Raw genomic sequence first — 17630 nt, 5'->3', positions numbered from 1 at the left:
CTATGCAAATGGGAGCACGCGGCTCAGGGAAGATATTCACGTCAGAAGGTCACGTGATTTGGAACGATGGAGATGATTTGTGTTGGGCAGATCAACTGCTTCGCGGCGGGCCATTTCACTAACACCACCACCGCCACTGAGATACGACGTTGAAGATCAGTCGGCGATGGATATTGAGCGACGATTGTCTCCCATTCCGGCTTTTCACTTTTGCCCGATGACTCGTAATTAAATAGTTAGCGAATTTTTTCTTTCTAATGTGTCTTCTGGGTGCTGCATAGTCTCTTCGAGAGGACGTCCGCTTGGCCGCACAACTCAACTGCAAAGACGGCTGCTCTCGTAGGTTTTTAAAAAATTTGGCGCCCTGTATAGTTACGTGAATTGGCAAAAACGTGATGAGTTTGGGAGAACGCTTCTACGGCCGCCAGGAGTTTGGTGGCAAGGTACATACAATCTGTTTAGACACGTCGCCCACCACGAGCGGCGTTCAATATGCTGAGGCTTTAGCCCACGCTAAATGAAATCTACTTCTATATGGCCATTTTTTTTCTTTTTTGCTGCCAGTCGTGGTGCTCGTGCAAAAGAACGACAATAATTGTAGCGAGAGACGGATGTCGGTTACACCGTCTAGAAACGGAGGACTGCGAGAGAGACCGTGCGTGATGGTGTCGTACGAAGTACGCTACGCTGGAAGTAGCTGTAAGTTGTGTCCGTAGCGGAGGGGCTGCTCGCTACGCCGATTCTTCTAAATGAACTTGCTCATCGAGGTTTATATCCTGATAGAGTGCGAATGCTCTTTTAAAGGGACGTACCTCTTGGCGGGATTTAAAAAAAATGAACTTTGCGATTAATCCGTTGCGTGGACGTATCATATACGGGTTTCCTTCTTCTCAAGAAGCAATGCGGAGCTACCTCCTACTATTGGCCTCCAGAAACAGCCAATCATCGTACTTGAAAGCACACACAGGAAATGGCCGGCTTTAAGCTGTTTTGTGTAAATAAAATTATTCGGTTGTATACAGCTGACTACCTTTATAGTTTCGGTTTTTTTTTGTCTGTGTGTTGTGTGCCGCTTTAAAGTACGATGATCGGCTACCAACTACCCCAAATGAGGATTTCTAGTTGGTCTTAGGAAACGAATGGGAGAACGCTCCTGCAGCTTAGTGTTGAGGTAATGACATCTTTCATTTTGCCTAGAGGAGAAACACTTTAAAGAACCTTCGGATGGGAAAAATTAATCCGGGGACCGTCACTCATTACCAGACTTGTCCAATTATTATTGCCTAATTAGTCGGCAAATATTCGTGTAGCTCAGCGTTCATTAGCGACTGTAATTCATTATTACCCGCCTTTACTCACGTTACATGTTTAATTAGTGACGTTAGGGTACACGATAGAAAAAAAAATAATAATGTGGAGGTGGTGATGCTAATTAAAGATCTCGCTGTTGTCGGCCTCAAAGAGGTGGCCAACGCCAGCTGAGCCACGCGACCTGGTTCAAAAAAAAAAAAAGAAAGAAAGAAATTATGCGATGTTCGTTGACACATGGATATAACTCCCTATTAACGTTAAAACGAAATGGGAACGGTGGAGCGATGTCGGAGAAAGTTGCACGTGTTTTGTGAGGATTGTGAACCCTCCAGAAAGCACTAAAAACACATTTCTGATTTCCCGATAATCGGTGGCACACGCCTCGCTCTCTCATTTGGTGTAGCGCATGTTATTACCATGTTACGCGAGGAAACAAAAAGAAAAGGAAAAGAAGGGCGTCGTAATTCCCTCGGCCGTCGCTCGAGGGCCGCGCTGGCGCTCTGTTGGCTGCCGTATGTCGGTATTCCGTACTGGGATGTGGACGGAGCTGAACGTTCCATGTCGGATGCGCACAACCTGTCCTCCCGCTGGGAAACATTGGTCGATGAAGAGCTGCTGTCGGTCGTGCCTGCTCATTGGCTTTCCTTTCCACCACCTTCTCCGGAGGCCCACATGGCCTTAGCGGCAGTCTACTTCGTACTCTTCGTGGCTGGATTTCTCGGAAATACTTCGCTCATCTATCTTTTCCTCACGTGAGTTATTAACTCCCGTTGGGATATTTGGGTTTCAATTTTGACGGTTTTGGTAAACGGAAGTGAGTTCTGCTGTAAGTTGTAATGGCATCGAATAAGGTTACAGGTGCACATATTCGCAAAGTCTTCGGGTTCCCTTTATTGGCATTTTCGGCTTAGATTGAAAACGGCGATAAACTTGTACCTATAAAAAGCGATGAAAAAGAAATAACACTGAAGCTTCCCGAGTTTGATAAAGACAAACTTTCGCGACAAAATTTTTTGAGTATTCGCTTTCGACCTCGTATCGCACGTGCAATATTGACGTGCGTAAAACCAATATCACTTGGACCCCAAATAGCTAAGTATTATCCAAAAAACAAGAAAGGTAAGAATCAGTCTTGCACTCTTAAAAATGAACTTCACCACATAGCACGCTCCTAGCCAACCATCATCCCGAATGACAACGTTCTCGCCCCTGATTTGTTGAAAACGGGAGGAGGAGCCTATTTTGTGCCCATTATGCACGGCACAAAATAGGCTCCTCCTCCCGTTTTCAACAAATCAGGGGCGAGAACGTTGTCATTCGGGATGATGGTTGGCTAGGAGCGTGCTATGTGGTGAAGTTCATTTTTAAGAGTGTGGAGCAGGGTGGCTGCCACTACAGGCGACTGCAGCTCCATGTAATCTGGTTTAGATTCTGTGTCAGAGACGCAACGAAGGTGTTAAAAGCGGCAGTGTATGACGCTATCTTTTAGGAAGGCCCAGAGTGCCTTCAGAACTTTAACTCCTTGGTCCTGTGTAAGCCCCATCACTTTACTAAAGGAGAAATACCTTTGGTCGAGGGCGAGATCGAGGGCGAGGGCAAGGTCCAAATAGCAGAGAAAATGCAATCAGCTCATTATAAGGGATAATTTTTTGAGTATTCGGTTTCAACCTACGAAAGCGGATTGCACGTGCAATATTGACGTACGTAAAACCGATGTCATTTGCACCCCAAATAGCAGAGAAGGTGTAATCAACCCATTATAAGGGCGATTTTCTTTTTTTTCTTCTTTGTATTGGGTTTTACTCTACCTAACAAGGGTGAATTTCGTTGACCTTCTTCATGAGGCTGGATCCAGTTGCGACGAAATTTTATTCGACCCTCTTATGTGTTCTCTATGTTTTCTCTCTTAAGCTCTACAAAGTTGACGAGTTGAAACCGGACACCTTGGGCTAAATAAAATTGTAATATGATACGTAATTGGAGAGTCTATAAACTATGTAACAAATCGCCCGCAGACTATACAAATGGCATATACATATTTACATTACACTATACATTCATTTCGACTGTTTAGTTCGAAAGGTACAGTGAGAAATATATTGTCGTTTGGTTTCTCTATGCGGCTTCAATCACAAAAGACGCCGAGTGAATGCAAAGCCGTTTAATTAGCGCTTCATCAAATCACTACATAACTACATGTTTACGCGTTTCTCTGTATATAAACTTGGTATTAGCACCCCGGAGCACCTGTGGCTGTGGACAGCAAGAAGGCGATAAAATTGAATATGGATATAATTTGAACGTCTGGGGGCCACTGCGAATTACACATGCCAGATTTCGCAGAAACGAATAAAAAAAAATGCTTCGGCATCGTAAGGCGATTATCAGATGTCTCAGGGGACAGCGGACTTAATCCCATCCCTAATGGACAGGATCCACTGACATTAACCAGCCATTCGGTCCTAGAAACGAGATTAGCAAATTGGCAACCTTCTTGGGGTTGCGACAGAGGATATTCTGCAACGTCAAACAAAAGGCAGGCAGGTACAATGTCAGATGATTCAGAGCTTAAAGAGTACCTCCGTCAGCATCGCTAATTGCTCCTGTAGAGCGAGCTCCTTCGAAGGATTCGTGTTCTTCGCGAAGCCAACTTTACAATATTTTTCCGTTATGTAACGCGCGTCGAGGTTAACTCGGAAGACGTCTCTCGATAAATGTTCTAACCAAGTAGGTTGTATACCGGAACTTCTGGAGCGGCGATGCGGGCCACTGCGAGCGGGTGACGCCGACGGCCATATTGGAAGGGGCAAAAACTGACACCGCCAGTATGGTTGCGGGCAAAGTTTACTGTTTTCTTTCTTTCTTTTTTTTTTTTTTACGGCTGCGTCTTGCGGGGAAACAACAAAAAAAGAACCAGTTCGCCTTTATGAGCTCTAAATCTTAGATTTGGTAGGTGATGCTGGCACTTGCGAAGGGGTTATGAGAGTTTTATCCAGCAATTTCCAGCTGTATTTCACGGTCCATTTAAATGGGGCCCCACCGCCTTTTTTAAGTAACTATTTCGCACGTTCACATAAAAGCTCACATTCTAGAGCTACCTGAATCAGCAGGTGTTTATTGATCGGCTTTTTTCTCTGCCTCTTCTAAGATGGCGATGCTCGGTCGCCTCTTCCACTCCAGAAGTTTGTATAATATAGAGATGGGACGAAGCCAGAATTTTAGGAATCCGAATACAAGGAAGGCTCTGCGAATCCACGAATCTTTCGAATCCTTTCGTTAAAAAGAGTTTGAAAAGCCAGAAAAAACTTACTGGAAAGTGTATTGAAGCAGAATATGATACATTCACTTAATGAAAAAAAATAACTAATAGTGCAGTTTCAAGAGAAAATATACCCGTATAATTCTTGTGAAACGTAATTTATTTAACGTGTTGTTCAACGACTACAACAACAACAACAACAATAAATGAAGAAGTGATGATGACATGGGATGTTTCCCCGTGGTAGCCACAGGACACTACCCCATTTCACAGTGGTTAATATGAGAGGATGAATTATGGTGAGAATGAAGCAACGACAGGTCGGAGTTCAACGACTACAAGAAATACACAAGTTCTCGAATCTGAATTGTTTCCATGAAACTAAACAACTATCAAAAACAAAATCATGTTACTTTTAAACTTGTAATGTAACAGTTCCTGCCTGAACTCTTTCAGTCTAGAGCAATGTAAACAAACAAAACAAGAAAACATCCGTCGGTCAATGAGGCTTTCGGCAGAACAAATGGGGTTGGTGGATTCTCTATTGTGGGCACTGAGATTTGGATTCCTGAATTTCAAATCCCTGCCTAGTAATCGAGGATTAAAGGATTCGATTGGCACATCCCTAGTATATAACTTCCTTGGTTCTTCTAACCAGCCCATGTTTACGTTTAGTACAAAGCAAAATGGCGTCCCACATGCTAGGATGAATACTAAAATATGTTCTCGGTTTACGAATCGTGAACATGTGCAGCGCCATAGCAGCGCACTATCACACGTTATCGTAATGTCCAACTCGGTGACGAGGATGTTGCAGTTTGAAAGACAACAGGGCTGACCGTATATGATATCAACATCGCTCATTCTTCGCTCACGTTCTTGAGACCGTTAACATCGCGGGAACAAGGACGTAATTTTTTTGTGCAACTTTTCATTTTCATAAACTGCCGAGCACAATGACGACATTCTGCGCTGTGCAGTCACGAATAACCAAGTTACAAGTCGTTGTTTAAGGACATCATAGGGACAGTCCTGTTTGGACAGAAGCGTTGGTACGATAAATTGGAAAGCACGAGCATCTGATGTGGTTGGAACCGAGGTGCATTGACTCCCGGATTTCTTGAAAAGGAAACTGCGTTCGTTTAACTTACTTACTGTAGCTTTAAGAATATTCAACAACAACAACTTTATTTCGAGACGATGACCCATTCCTGGTGGTGATGTCACAATAAGGATCCAAGTCTTATGTGTGGCGAATATCACAACGTGTAACAACGTAATGGATGCCGGTCGAACTGTGTTTTTCATGGGAGCCACGGGGACCTGTCAACCAGTTCATGTTATTTATGGGGCGCTGCACCTGCACCCCTCGTTGTCCCCGTAGTCCCCGAATGGGTCAGTGTAACCTCATACCCAAAGCAACGTCTTCCGAGAGGCGCATCTGGTCACTGTTTCTGGTGCCTCTGTCTCTATATCCAGAAAGGTGAAGAGAGCTTTGAGGGCAGAGCGTTGGTGGGCTGGATGTGGACCAAGCAATTTTGTGAGAGAGAGGGTGCGAGAGTCCAGCAAAAAATAAAAAAGGTAAAATGCAACCGTAACGCAGTTGCTCTTTTAGCAGAGTAACTGTAATTTTTCCCACGACTGAACGTGTAACGCAGTGAAATTCTGTGTAACCGTATACGAACGACCATCGCTATATAAGTAATTTCTATTTTATAGAACACGCGCTCTGCGCACGAGCTCCAACTTGCTGGTGTTCAACCTGGCCCTGAGTGACCTCCTGATGGACCTGGAAATCCCGCTACTTGTTTACAACAGCCTCCGACAGCGGCCAGCTCTCGGTATATGGGGTAAGTATATATATGTCTCGGGAGGGATCGACAGCACTCAGGCTACTGTCGTCAGTGCGAATAACACACTCTCTTATAAGCAGACGTGACGTGCATATAAACACGGATGTCATAGACTATGATAGATAGGCTATGATAATAGACGTGTGCATCAGAGTTGGTTCTTTGAAACCCAAAGCAAAACTGTGTCGTCTATATCTGGTGCATGGAAGCGCCATCAATCAGCTACACGAGGTATGATGAATTATTGAGGCAACCGTTATCGAAAGGTAAATGCTAAATGACATGTTTTCGGATTTGGGGTATACTCGACTGCTCTGCACTCCTGCTCACTCATATCCGGGAATCTACCAGGAGTTTCCCCTGCGGGTGCATCGCCCATATTGGCTGCTTTCTTCGCTGTTTTGGCCTTTCTAACCGTTATTTTGGGGAGTTGTAATGATTTTTTTTCCTTCGAGGGGATGCTGGGAAAATGCCTGCTCATCTCCCGCTCAGCTCCCCGTTTACTCACTCATGCTCAGATCAGTCGACACATTGAGCAGAGTGAAATTTTGCAGTTGGAACATGTTCCTCTGCGTCTACAGCAGCTGTAGGCGCTTTGCCCCCCTTTATGCTTTTTACTCATGTTCAACTCATTCGCTACTATGAATGAACATATGAATGAGTTTTGCTCCTTTATGCTTCGTATTCACGTTCAACTCATTCACCATAACGAATGAGCATATGAGTGAGTTTTGCCGAGGCGTTCTCGGTTTTACGAGGAGTTGTAGATGCCAAAACTTGGTTCAACAGAGCCTCGAAGATGAACGAGAAAATGGAACCGCAAGTTGACGTCCACTTTTACGGTAACATAAGCACTTTTGTGCACATCACGAGGCTGCTATGATTGAGGAGTGTTTTGAGAATGGAGCGAGTTTTCTTCTCGAATCCATTATCTTTGAAGCTTGACTGAACAAAAGTCGTTGCGTCACTGGTCAGAAAATTCAATCGTAAATTCACTTTAAATATACGATGGCTCGTCTTACGAAAGCGTGCGTTTTACAACAAGGTCACAACATCTAAACCGCGATATAAAAGAAAACAACACAACAAGTGAGACTGAACCAAGTCCCGTCAGCATCTCGATGTATAAGACGAGGACAACCACACAGGGCGCACTACTAACTCAAAACTAAATAGGCTACGCGTAGCTTAGTTAGTCACTCTATATACTCTGAACTAAATGCAGTTTATTGTGGCTATCAAGGGACCTTCAATGGAAATTCATGTTCTGGTGCTGGAACACAGAATAAAGGACAAACACACAAAAAAGCCTCAAGGAGTTCCAGCGTGTTCCAGCCCCAGAACAGCAATTTTCATCGTGTTCAACAGATGCCGCTTGCGTCTACCCCGTCGTTTGAATGTGTGTGTGAATGAGAATACATGGAAGAGCGAAAGTGGAACGCGTGAGTGAGTGGATGTGATTTGTCCCTTCAGATGACGCAACCTTGGAAGTCGTGGGAGAGGCGTGTTAGCTTAGCTCAATTGGTAGAGAAGATTGGACGTAGAGAAGATGTGGGTTCGAGTCCCACAGCTGGCTAACCTTTTCAGTGACATCCTTCGGTCTTCATTCGTTAATAGGTGACTTCGCAACGACCGAAAAAAATAAAAGAAAATTGCTGCACATCGTATTGGTGCATAATAGCTCCCGAATACCTTCCATAAACTTTGTTTCCTACTTATGGGATGTATTATGCCTCAATGCGAAATATTCAAACGGACACTAGAATGTGGAGAGCAAAAAATTTCCCACTTCACAAGGCAACTGTGCCGGCGTGACGTCACTCTGCATACACGATACCACGGTGGACGTAGCAAAGCTGTGTTACGTAACGTTCCCGAAAGCGAAGCCGTGCAACACTATGAAAGAACATTCGGGATCAGACGAAGATTATTCGCATCCTCTGATGCGGATAATCTTCGTCTGATGCACTGCTTGATGTGGACGGTAGTGTGCTTGTGAGACGCGTTCCCTTCGATGCAATTGGACTTGGTATTACGAAAATAACAGAGAGGACTTGTTTGTTGTCTTCCTGCGGTATTGACAATATAAACTCAAAGCTTCTTAAGGGAGGGAAACGTATGTCCAGTGTCTTTTCGCAATCTCTAGCAACCCTGTTTGCCCTTAGATTGGAAAGTCGGAAAAGTAATGCCCGTTTTCAAAGCAGGTTTCTCCTACGTTCCCATAAATTATCCATCAATTTCCCTGACCAGTATTTGTTGCAAAGTAATGGAACACGTTTTGTATTCTAAACTTTGCTAGCATTTGGAAGATTATGGTTATTTTTATGCGTTTCAACGCGGATTTAGAAAGGGTTTTTCGTGTGAGACGCAACTAATAGGTTTTATCAACGACCTCCACCTCGCTCTTGAGAATGGCGTGCAGGTAGATGCAGTATCTATCGATTTCTCGAAGGCATTCGACCGTGTTCCTCACAAACTCGAGCTCTATTATAAGCTATCATTGTGCAATGTTGATCCAAATCTTCTAACCTGGGTCGAAAGTCTTCTCTAGTGTGAGTTAGTTTGCATCGCACTTTATCTGAAGTAACCTCCGGCGTCCATCAAGGCGGCGTACTGGGACCTCTTTTGTTACGTGAATGATTACATACTGCTATGTTATCCTCTGTACGATTGTACACACAAGACTGTGTCATCTATCGAACTGTAAATATTCATGCTGATAGAGCAACCTTACAATCCGACCTTGACAAACCGCAAGCGTGGTGCGAAAAGTGGATGTTGACGCTGAATATCTCGAAATGCAAGTACGTCCCCTTTTCTCGGAGCCGCACACCTTATTCTTATTCATACAAGGTTGGTACTCTCAGTTCTGGCTCTCAGTACAAATACCTCAGAGTTTACCTTTCGCGTGAGTAGAATTGGAAAACTCACATTCAAAACATAATCTCTGGCGCTAATAAAGTTCTAGTTTTTCTGAAGAGGTGTACAGGGCCCAAGTTCAACAAATAGCTTACGAGACTTTTATTCGCAGTAAATACTCCGCCGCAGTATGGAGCCCGGGTACCAAGTAACATACATTAATGATCTCGAAGCAGTTCAGAATAGGGCCGTAAGGTTCATTACTTCTAATTACTCCTGTTTTACTAGCATTACAGCCTAAAAACATGATGTTGGCATTCCTTCTCTTGTTGTACGCAGAAAAATAGCACGGCTGTCTTTAATTCACAGATTATATATTATTCGTAGGCTCCTTTGTCGACAATGAGTTATCTACTCCTCATCGTCGACGTACTCGTACTCAACCTCCTCGTTATATGATCTGCCCTAGAGCTCGTACGTTGAGTTTCTTCAAGTCAATTTTCGAATGGAACACCTTACCATACCTGGGTAGTAATGAATTGCTTCTTCTGGTAATTTGTAATGTAACGCATTACTTTTGACATTGTGTAATTTGTAATGTGATTTAATTAAATTTTTTCAGTAATTTTAATGACATTACTCGTTACTTTATACAAAAGAATCGAGCCTGTGTTCTGTGTTGGCACTTGTCGGAAAGAGAGTTTGCGGCTGGCGAGTTAAAAGAATTCCAACTCCCACAATGAATTTCTACGTCCTCAACACAGTTACGATTAAGCTCGCAGTAATGACTTTGTAATGTCGTTACTTCTTTGTAGTAATTGTAATGTATTTACATTACATTTCAGTTGCAGTAATGAGTAATGTAATTTAAATTTTAGCTAGAGTAATGAGTAATGTAATTTAATTACATTTTAGAAATAATTTACCCAGGTATGCACCTTGCCTTCATCTCTCGTTACAATCACGAACTTCCCTGAGTTTAAAAGAGGACTGTGCGACATACTTATATGACACACCTAATTGTCATATGTACGTCACGTTCCTGTTTATTTCGTTTACTTTATGTGTCTTTGATATGCTATTCGCTATCGTTGTTTCAGTTACGGTTGCTATATGCTATGATGCCTCCATTTCGTCCCCCTTATGAGCCTGTAAGGTATAATAAATAAATAAACGGTGAAAGGTGTTGACATAACTTACGACAACGCTTCTGGTCTTATTGCTTTCGTTCTCGTGTTACTTTAGCTTTCTTCCGGCGGTACGCCACAAATGTCCCTGTCCGACGAGCCGTTCTTCCTGCTCGGCGACGTAATGCCCCAAGGAGATTAATTTCTGGAGAATCACGGACGGGTCCAGTCACCCTATTGGACATGACCACTGCGTCCTGAATGTCGCAACTAATTGCTTGCGAGAGAGCCTCTGGTGACATCCCGATGTGCACAGATGTTCTAAGGCCTTCACGAAAGAGTCTCCAGTTCGTGAAAGAAATCAGTCCAGTAGTTGATTATTATTATTATTGATAATGCTGACCGTCTATTGACGGTCTAAGCATGACACAGAATAAAAACAAATGACACAAAGCATAGTGAAAAGCATAGAAGATACACATTTAGATTATATCAAACTAAATTCGAGGTTACAGTGGATTACAGAGCAGTGCAGGAGAAAAACGGGGTGTTACAACGGTACAGTTGATGGGGAAAAGCATATATGTGTGAAATAGCAGTAAGGACCAGTTCTCACTTGGCGGCGTTGTGAGCGGGCGGCGAAAGTAGAGCCGCATTTCCGCCGCCCCGTCAGCGCGCACGATTTTCATGTTCCCACCTCTGTGCCCGTCCAAAGCAGACGAAAAATCAGGGGGCGTGGCCTTTCTGTATCACCTAATTGGTCACCAGCTGTCGTTCTCGGCAGCTTTCGCCGACGTCGTGAAAGAAGGTCGGCATGGGAGTTTTTGGCTCGACTCCGGAAACGCGCGTCTATTTCCGCCGCCCGCTCACGACGCCGCGTTGGGCATCGCAAAGTGAGAACTGGCCCTCAGGAACAAGTCAACGTCAGGCAAGCAAACGATGGAAGACGGAAGCGTTGTTCCATTCAGCTGCGGTACGATAAGCAAACGAGAGCTGGTAACATGGGGTAAATGAAGGTGACGGCTGTATCGTCCTCTCGACTCAGGCACCTCGGGGAGTAACAAGCAGTTTAATGCCGACTTCACGGTAGAGAGTAGACACAGGTGATGAGAAACCGTAAGCATTGCAGACGAAACGAGGACCAAGTTTCTGCACCCTTTACGTAAGCTTAGAAAAGCAGAAAATTACCTAAGTTAGTAACGGAATACGAATAATAAGGCTGTTTTTCCATGTTCTTCACGGTCGAATAATGTTCCTTTGCGTTTCTTCTCGGGCATAGTCGATGAGTGGCGTACGACAGTTCTCGATCACCATATGAGTCATCCTGAAAGCGGACAAAAGTGGAATAGCAAGCCGTATGGCTGACCTTTCCTCCTTTTTTTTTTGTATCTCCCCGAAAGCGGACCCGCGTCTTGGCCCTTATACGTCAGGAGAGTTCAGTGACCAACGGTCATAGAAACAAGGTAAAGTTCTCCCCTAGTAGTGCCGAAAATACCGGTCATTGTCATATAAACGAAATGTCATATAAACGAAAACGAGTGCAAGAGTACACGCGGAAGTCATTGGGAGGGAACGGTTCCCGAGAACAGCGATCATACAAAGAGGATGTCGTATTAACGAGCGTCATATTAACGAGGTTCCACTGTATCGAGAGAAGGAAAAAATGAGTTTCGCATGCCCTGGATCCTGTCTCCGACGGGAGTTACTCAACCGAAGGCTCACTAATGCATACTTCTGAGCCTAAGAGCTTTCTAAGCTTTGAGAGTACCACTAGCGCCACGGCCCGGCACCCTCGCGCGTGACTAACCTGTAAGACCGGCACTTCGCTTTCGCTCGACTCCATGTCGGCGGGATGACGAACATCAACCGAAGGTCGTGGTATAGACATCGAAGGCAATACATTGCTGTATTAGTTATTAGTACACCCCTTTTTTTGAGGGGGGGGGGATATGTTTATTAAGAAAAAGAAAGGAAAGGTCAGCCAGACGGAGGTTGGCTTGCTATTCAAAAAACAAAAAAAAAAGAAGAAGAAGGAAAATGGGGAAGGAAAAGAAAAAGGAGAAACCCATTTTGGGGTGCTATCAGTACACCCATTAGTATAGTAATGGGATGACTGCAACGCTGTTCCGCGTATGCATTTCCTCAGAGGGAGCGCGACACAGAAACGCTTGGGTAGCCACCGAAATACGATTCCTTCGGCTTTTTCGAGTAGCGCCACATTTCGATTGACTATGCATACCACGGAACTCAGGTCCGCATTAACGTAGAAAGTGCCTTCAGGGCATCACATTGGACACACGAATACCCGTGACACTCATACCATATATACGGATGATATTTTTCGAGTGTGCTGTGTACTCACAAATACACGAAACCCGGTCCTTCGCCAGGAGCAAGACTACTCGCGCAAAACATGTCGACCATTCTTGTCATTATGAACGAGGAGTGTGTTTTGTCTGCAAGTACGAGACCCGCAAAGGAACTTCCGTTTAAAGAAATTTTATTTCACACATAACACAGGGTTACGTTTACAGGAAAGCGACAAGTGTGAACCTATACACAGCATTGTTAAAACTTTCACATACATCGCTTTACAGATGTGGCTATGCCATCACTTACGTGAACGACACCAAAATCAAAACACACAGAACGTGACATGGTAAAGTTCGCAACAATATCTTGACGAGTTCTAAAAACAAGAGCTTGCAACGGTACGAAGTGGAAAATACACATTAACTTACCGGGGTTCCCCTTTTTTTTTTGGGGGGGGGGGGGGGGGGGCGATAGTTGGTCTTGATCCTTAACGCCAGAAGGTACTGTTTGCGACACGGTTGTCTGAAATCAGCACCGTGTGGTTTATCCTATCTCAAATCTCCATGTGTTACAGGATAATTTATTTTGAGTAACAAACACACGCAGCATATGGGCTTTCTTTAAATACAATATTGGAACGACATTTCTGAGGGCAACCAAGGAAATATTGACTACAATGACAAGCGATTCCAGACAACAGTATCGCAAGCAGAACATACCTCGAGACTAGGGACACGAAAAAATAACAACTACACACGCAGAAAAACTGAAGCTGTCTGCAAGAGCCACAAACCAATTCAGCCGGTTTGCCAATCAAGCATCGTTTATCACTTGACTATAGACCATTCAGCTTGTCCGAAGTTCTTGGCCCATGGAGCTCCCCTACGCATCAGTGCCGCTCCCTTTTTGCTTTCGTGCAAGCTATACTCGCCTCCTCGAAGAGCTCTGGACAGAACTCCGACCTGTCGTCGTATTCATCCTCTCATATTAACCTCTTTGAAGTTAGGTAGGGTCCCGTGGCTACCACGAGGAAACATCCCATGTCATCATCACTTCTCTATCATTTATTGTTGTTGCGTTGCTATAGTAGGCAAACTAAACGTTGCACTAACGACCGTTTGTGAGAACATTCCGTAAAAGTAAAGAATAAACATCCTAACTCAGAAATGGCGAAGCATTTGGAGTTTTGTAGAGGGTGCTTCCTTTCACGGGATGAACAATATTGTAGAAGCACCAGAAGCTGACCCTGAGGGAAACACTCTGGATTCTGTCTTGTGGGACACTCGTGACTACCGCTCACTCAATCCGAGCTCAGCTCTTCGTTTTGCTCACTCATGCTCCACACAGCTCTCTGTTCACTCGCTTGCTGTTCATTTCGCCGTTTGCTGACTCATCCTCGGTTCCGTCTCCGGCTGAGCTCTCTGGGTGTACACGGAGTTGCCTCCGAACCTCATCTGACTGATCTGTAGGTTGTCATGAGAGCGAAGAGCATTAAACAGGGAGAGTTGAAACTCATGTGATGGGGATTACAAGGGTGAAATGAGGACAGGAGAGGGGAAAAGTGAAATCATGTAGGTTGGAATAAAACAGGTGCTTATCCGGAACCCCAAGTACGGGGTGACCGCTCAGGTCACGGCGCGTAAGCGTTACTCAACTTCGCCCATAATTTGAGCATCATTTTCGGCTCATTCATGCTCAGCTCATTCGCCACACTGAACATGAATGAGCATTCTTATGAGTGAGTTTTGCTCATGCTCATCCCCTCGTTTGCTTACATATGCTCATAAGTAAATTTTACTCACGCTAATCTCCTGGTTTGCTCATTCATGCTCGCGAGTGAGTTTTGCTCAATCTCGTATTCTCGTTTGCTCACTCGTACATAAGTGAGTTTCCGAGGTATGCTTGTGACGTCAGGTGTGAGGTCACGTACGCATTAATTTGCACTTGGTTCATCGTTTGATGAAAAGTCTTCTCGTGAACACAGTACTACATGCTTAACACAGACGAATGCAATGGAGGCATGTTTATCCAGCAATGTCTTCAGTTGTGTTCCATTGGTCAAACAGAAATACAAGGCGAGCTTACTCGTTTGCATACAAACAATATTTGATAATCTAGCACTTAACTGCGGTGCAGGCAGGTGTTCCTAGGCAACTGAACGAAGAGACAAGAATACCTTCCCATTTTCGATCCATTATGCCGGGTAATGAAATATATTCTCCGCCGTCGAACACAATTTTCCTAGGGTAATTCTCGCCGAAAGCACAAAGAACGCCTTGAATGACTTATTCTAGGCCTTTCTTTGAGCAATAAGAAGGGAAAAACACTCTATAACGAGAAATTTCACAACATTGCCGATACGAGGTTTCAGTTTCGCATATATTACCAAAACAGTCGCGCGCAGTGGGTAAGCCTTGTCATGATGAGTCCAGTTGGCTCACCTTTCTCGTGAACATGATGAAAATCGGCCAAGCCAAAACCGATTAAGAACATTGAGAGGTTGAAATATGGTAGTCTCGGAAAAACCGGTAATCGAGCTCTTGATTGCCGATCAGGTGCGCTGAACAGATCATGTCACTGGCTTTCGCACGCGCCCTCTCCCGTACGCATTGTCTCCTGCATGTTGTTCAGCATAAAGTTTGAAACACTAAGTAGCCACCCGGAAAACAACCCAATTTCGTGCGCTTCTTGTTCGTGTGAATGGAACCATCAGGAATCATTGTTTATAAAACAGTCTAACTCTCTATTGCTTCGTAATTGCGTGTATCTTCATCGTTTCTTGTGCGCGTTACGCAACTTATAATTGTAATTTAGTTTACTGCTCATGCGTTCTCTAACTGCTGTGATCTCTTCAAAACGGAGGCCCAACTATATCGAGTCAATAAAGGTCTCATGAGAAATGCGCATTGTCTTCTAACACGACTAACTTTCATTATCCGCAGGCTGTCGCTTGTACGGCTTCATGGGAGGCGTGTCTGGCACATCAGCCATCCTGAGCATCACTGGCCTTGCCTTAGATCGCTGTTGCGTCATCTGGCATCCGTTCTGCACCAGTCCAGTGGATACCTTCAGCCGTCGTTCGTTAGTCCTTGCAATAACAACATGGATCTACGCGACCGTCTTCTCCGTCTGTCCTCTATTTGGCTTAAACCGCTATGTCCCCGAAGGTTTCCTCACATCCTGTAGCTTCGATTTCCTGTCTACAGCGCCACGTGACCGCAACTTCGTCTGGGCCTTTTTCGTCGCCGCCTGGTGCGTGCCCGTCGCTACCATTACCGGCAGTTACGCCGCCATTCTCGTTGCGATGCGCCGTAGCGGCCAAGAGAGTACCTGTGGCGACAACTCGAATAACAAACATAGACGCCATATCCAGAGGGCTAGTGAACTTCGGGTAGCGCGCGTGGCGTTGCTGCTCCTGGGGCTGTGGATGGTGGCCTGGACACCGTACGCTGTGGTGGCACTACTGGGCATTACGGGTCAACGGCGATGGTTGACGCCGCTGGGATCTATGTTACCTGCCGTGTTCTGCAAGTCGGCGGCTGTGTTGGATCCGTTCGTGTATGGCCTCAACAGCCCGCGCTTTCGGCGAGAGTTGAACAAGAGACTGTACTGTGTACGATGTCAAACGCTGCCAAGTGGTCCGGGTGAAAAGCATCATTCTTCTGATCGTGCTTCTGACGCAGTCGTGACAGCGTTTATGCAAAGGCTGTCTTCGACCAAGAATTTGTGTCGGCCACCACGGGTGGCTTGCTCTGAAGTATGACCAAAGTGGTATTTATGAGACTCAAAGCGTGTCACTTTGAAAGTAAAACTCCTGCATTTCGGGTCGTGAGAAGCAGGTAATGTAATGAAGGTGCTATACTCCGGAACAGGCCAATTCCTGCAGGTCAACGCAAATCTTAAGGCATCTGTGATTGGCTTGGGATAGGCGCATAACGCCTCCGAGTCACAACGCCTTCAAATGTTGCTTGTACAATGAACATGTTGTGAAAACACCCGTCGGGGACATTTGCATGCATTTAAAGCAAACGCGTAAAATATTCGCGTTAGCAAAACATGCGGATCGGCTTCTTCGTCTGTGGGTCTATGGCGTCCGCCACCTTCTCATGTGCGAACTACATTCTCCGCTGGCGGAGATATACACCTGTGTGCCTGCAGCACTTGAGTTGTTTCGGAGCATAGTTGAAAAGAGTGCCTTGGTGTAAGCATTTTTGTCTCGCTTTCATGAACGTACTGTACGATGTTGCGTACGAGTGATATTACGCATGTTCCTGTCATGTTCCTGTTGCGTATCTGTTGTGCTCTGTATGTACTGAGATAGAAACGCATCCTCAAGTCCGTGCAATGTTGAGAATTCAACCTCACTTCCAGTGCATCCCATTCGCCTGTCTAGGGGTTGACCAATCCGAAACTGTCGCTGCAGCCATAGGTCGGCATTTTGCTAAGAATTCATTCAACATCACATCATGGTCAGTTTTCCGCAAAGCCCATCACATCACATCACCGTCATAAACCATCACATCACGAGCCCGTAACTCAACTTCAACCTCAGAATTCATCACTTCATAACCCATCATTCAACTTCAACTTCAGAATTCATCACATCATAACCCATCATTCAACTTCAACTTCAGAACCCATCACATCACATCACATCATTCAACTTCAACTTCAGAATCCATCACATCATAACCCATCATTCAACTTCAGAACCCATCATCAGAATTCAACTTCAAAACCCATCGCGGTTTTGAAGTTGAATTCCTATGATGGGTTCTGAAGTCAGTGATGGATTTTGAAGTTGAAGTCTGTGATGGGGTTTTGAAGTTGAATTCCTATGATGGGTTCTGAATTCGGTGATGGATTTTGAAGTTGAAGTTTGTGATGGGGCTTTGAAGTTGAATTCCT

The 17630-nt window shown here is 44.8% G+C and overlaps 1 protein-coding gene across 1 annotated transcript; it reads left to right on the top strand.

Annotated features, from left to right (window-relative positions):
* The first annotated feature begins 1780 nt into the window (after positions 1-1780).
* LOC135369067 (opsin, blue-sensitive-like) lies at positions 1781-17141 on the top strand. The gene is made up of 3 exons (XM_064602710.1): positions 1781-2063; positions 6290-6420; positions 15665-17141. The coding sequence occupies exons 1-3, from the start codon at positions 1870-1872 to the stop codon at positions 16483-16485; spliced, it is 1146 nt and encodes a 381-aa protein (XP_064458780.1). The 5' UTR covers positions 1781-1869; the 3' UTR covers positions 16486-17141.
* Positions 17142-17630: the final 489 nt, after the last annotated feature.

The sequence above is a fragment of the Ornithodoros turicata genome, chromosome 9 (assembly GCF_037126465.1).
Source record: "Ornithodoros turicata isolate Travis chromosome 9, ASM3712646v1, whole genome shotgun sequence".
Taxonomy (NCBI): Eukaryota; Metazoa; Arthropoda; class Arachnida; order Ixodida; family Argasidae; genus Ornithodoros; species Ornithodoros turicata.
The sequence above is the reverse complement of the archived record's forward strand: the minus strand, read 5'-3'. Positions and strand labels throughout refer to the sequence as shown.

Coding starts and splice junctions, on each gene's coding strand:
- LOC135369067 (XM_064602710.1), top strand. CDS start 1,870: ATGTCGGATGCGCACAACCTGTCCTCCCGCTGGGAAACATTGGTCGAT. Junction 2,064..6,289: donor CTCATCTATCTTTTCCTCAC/GTGAGTTATTAA, acceptor TCTATTTTATAG/AACACGCGCTCTGCGCACGA. Junction 6,421..15,664: donor GCCAGCTCTCGGTATATGGG/GTAAGTATATAT, acceptor CATTATCCGCAG/GCTGTCGCTTGTACGGCTTC.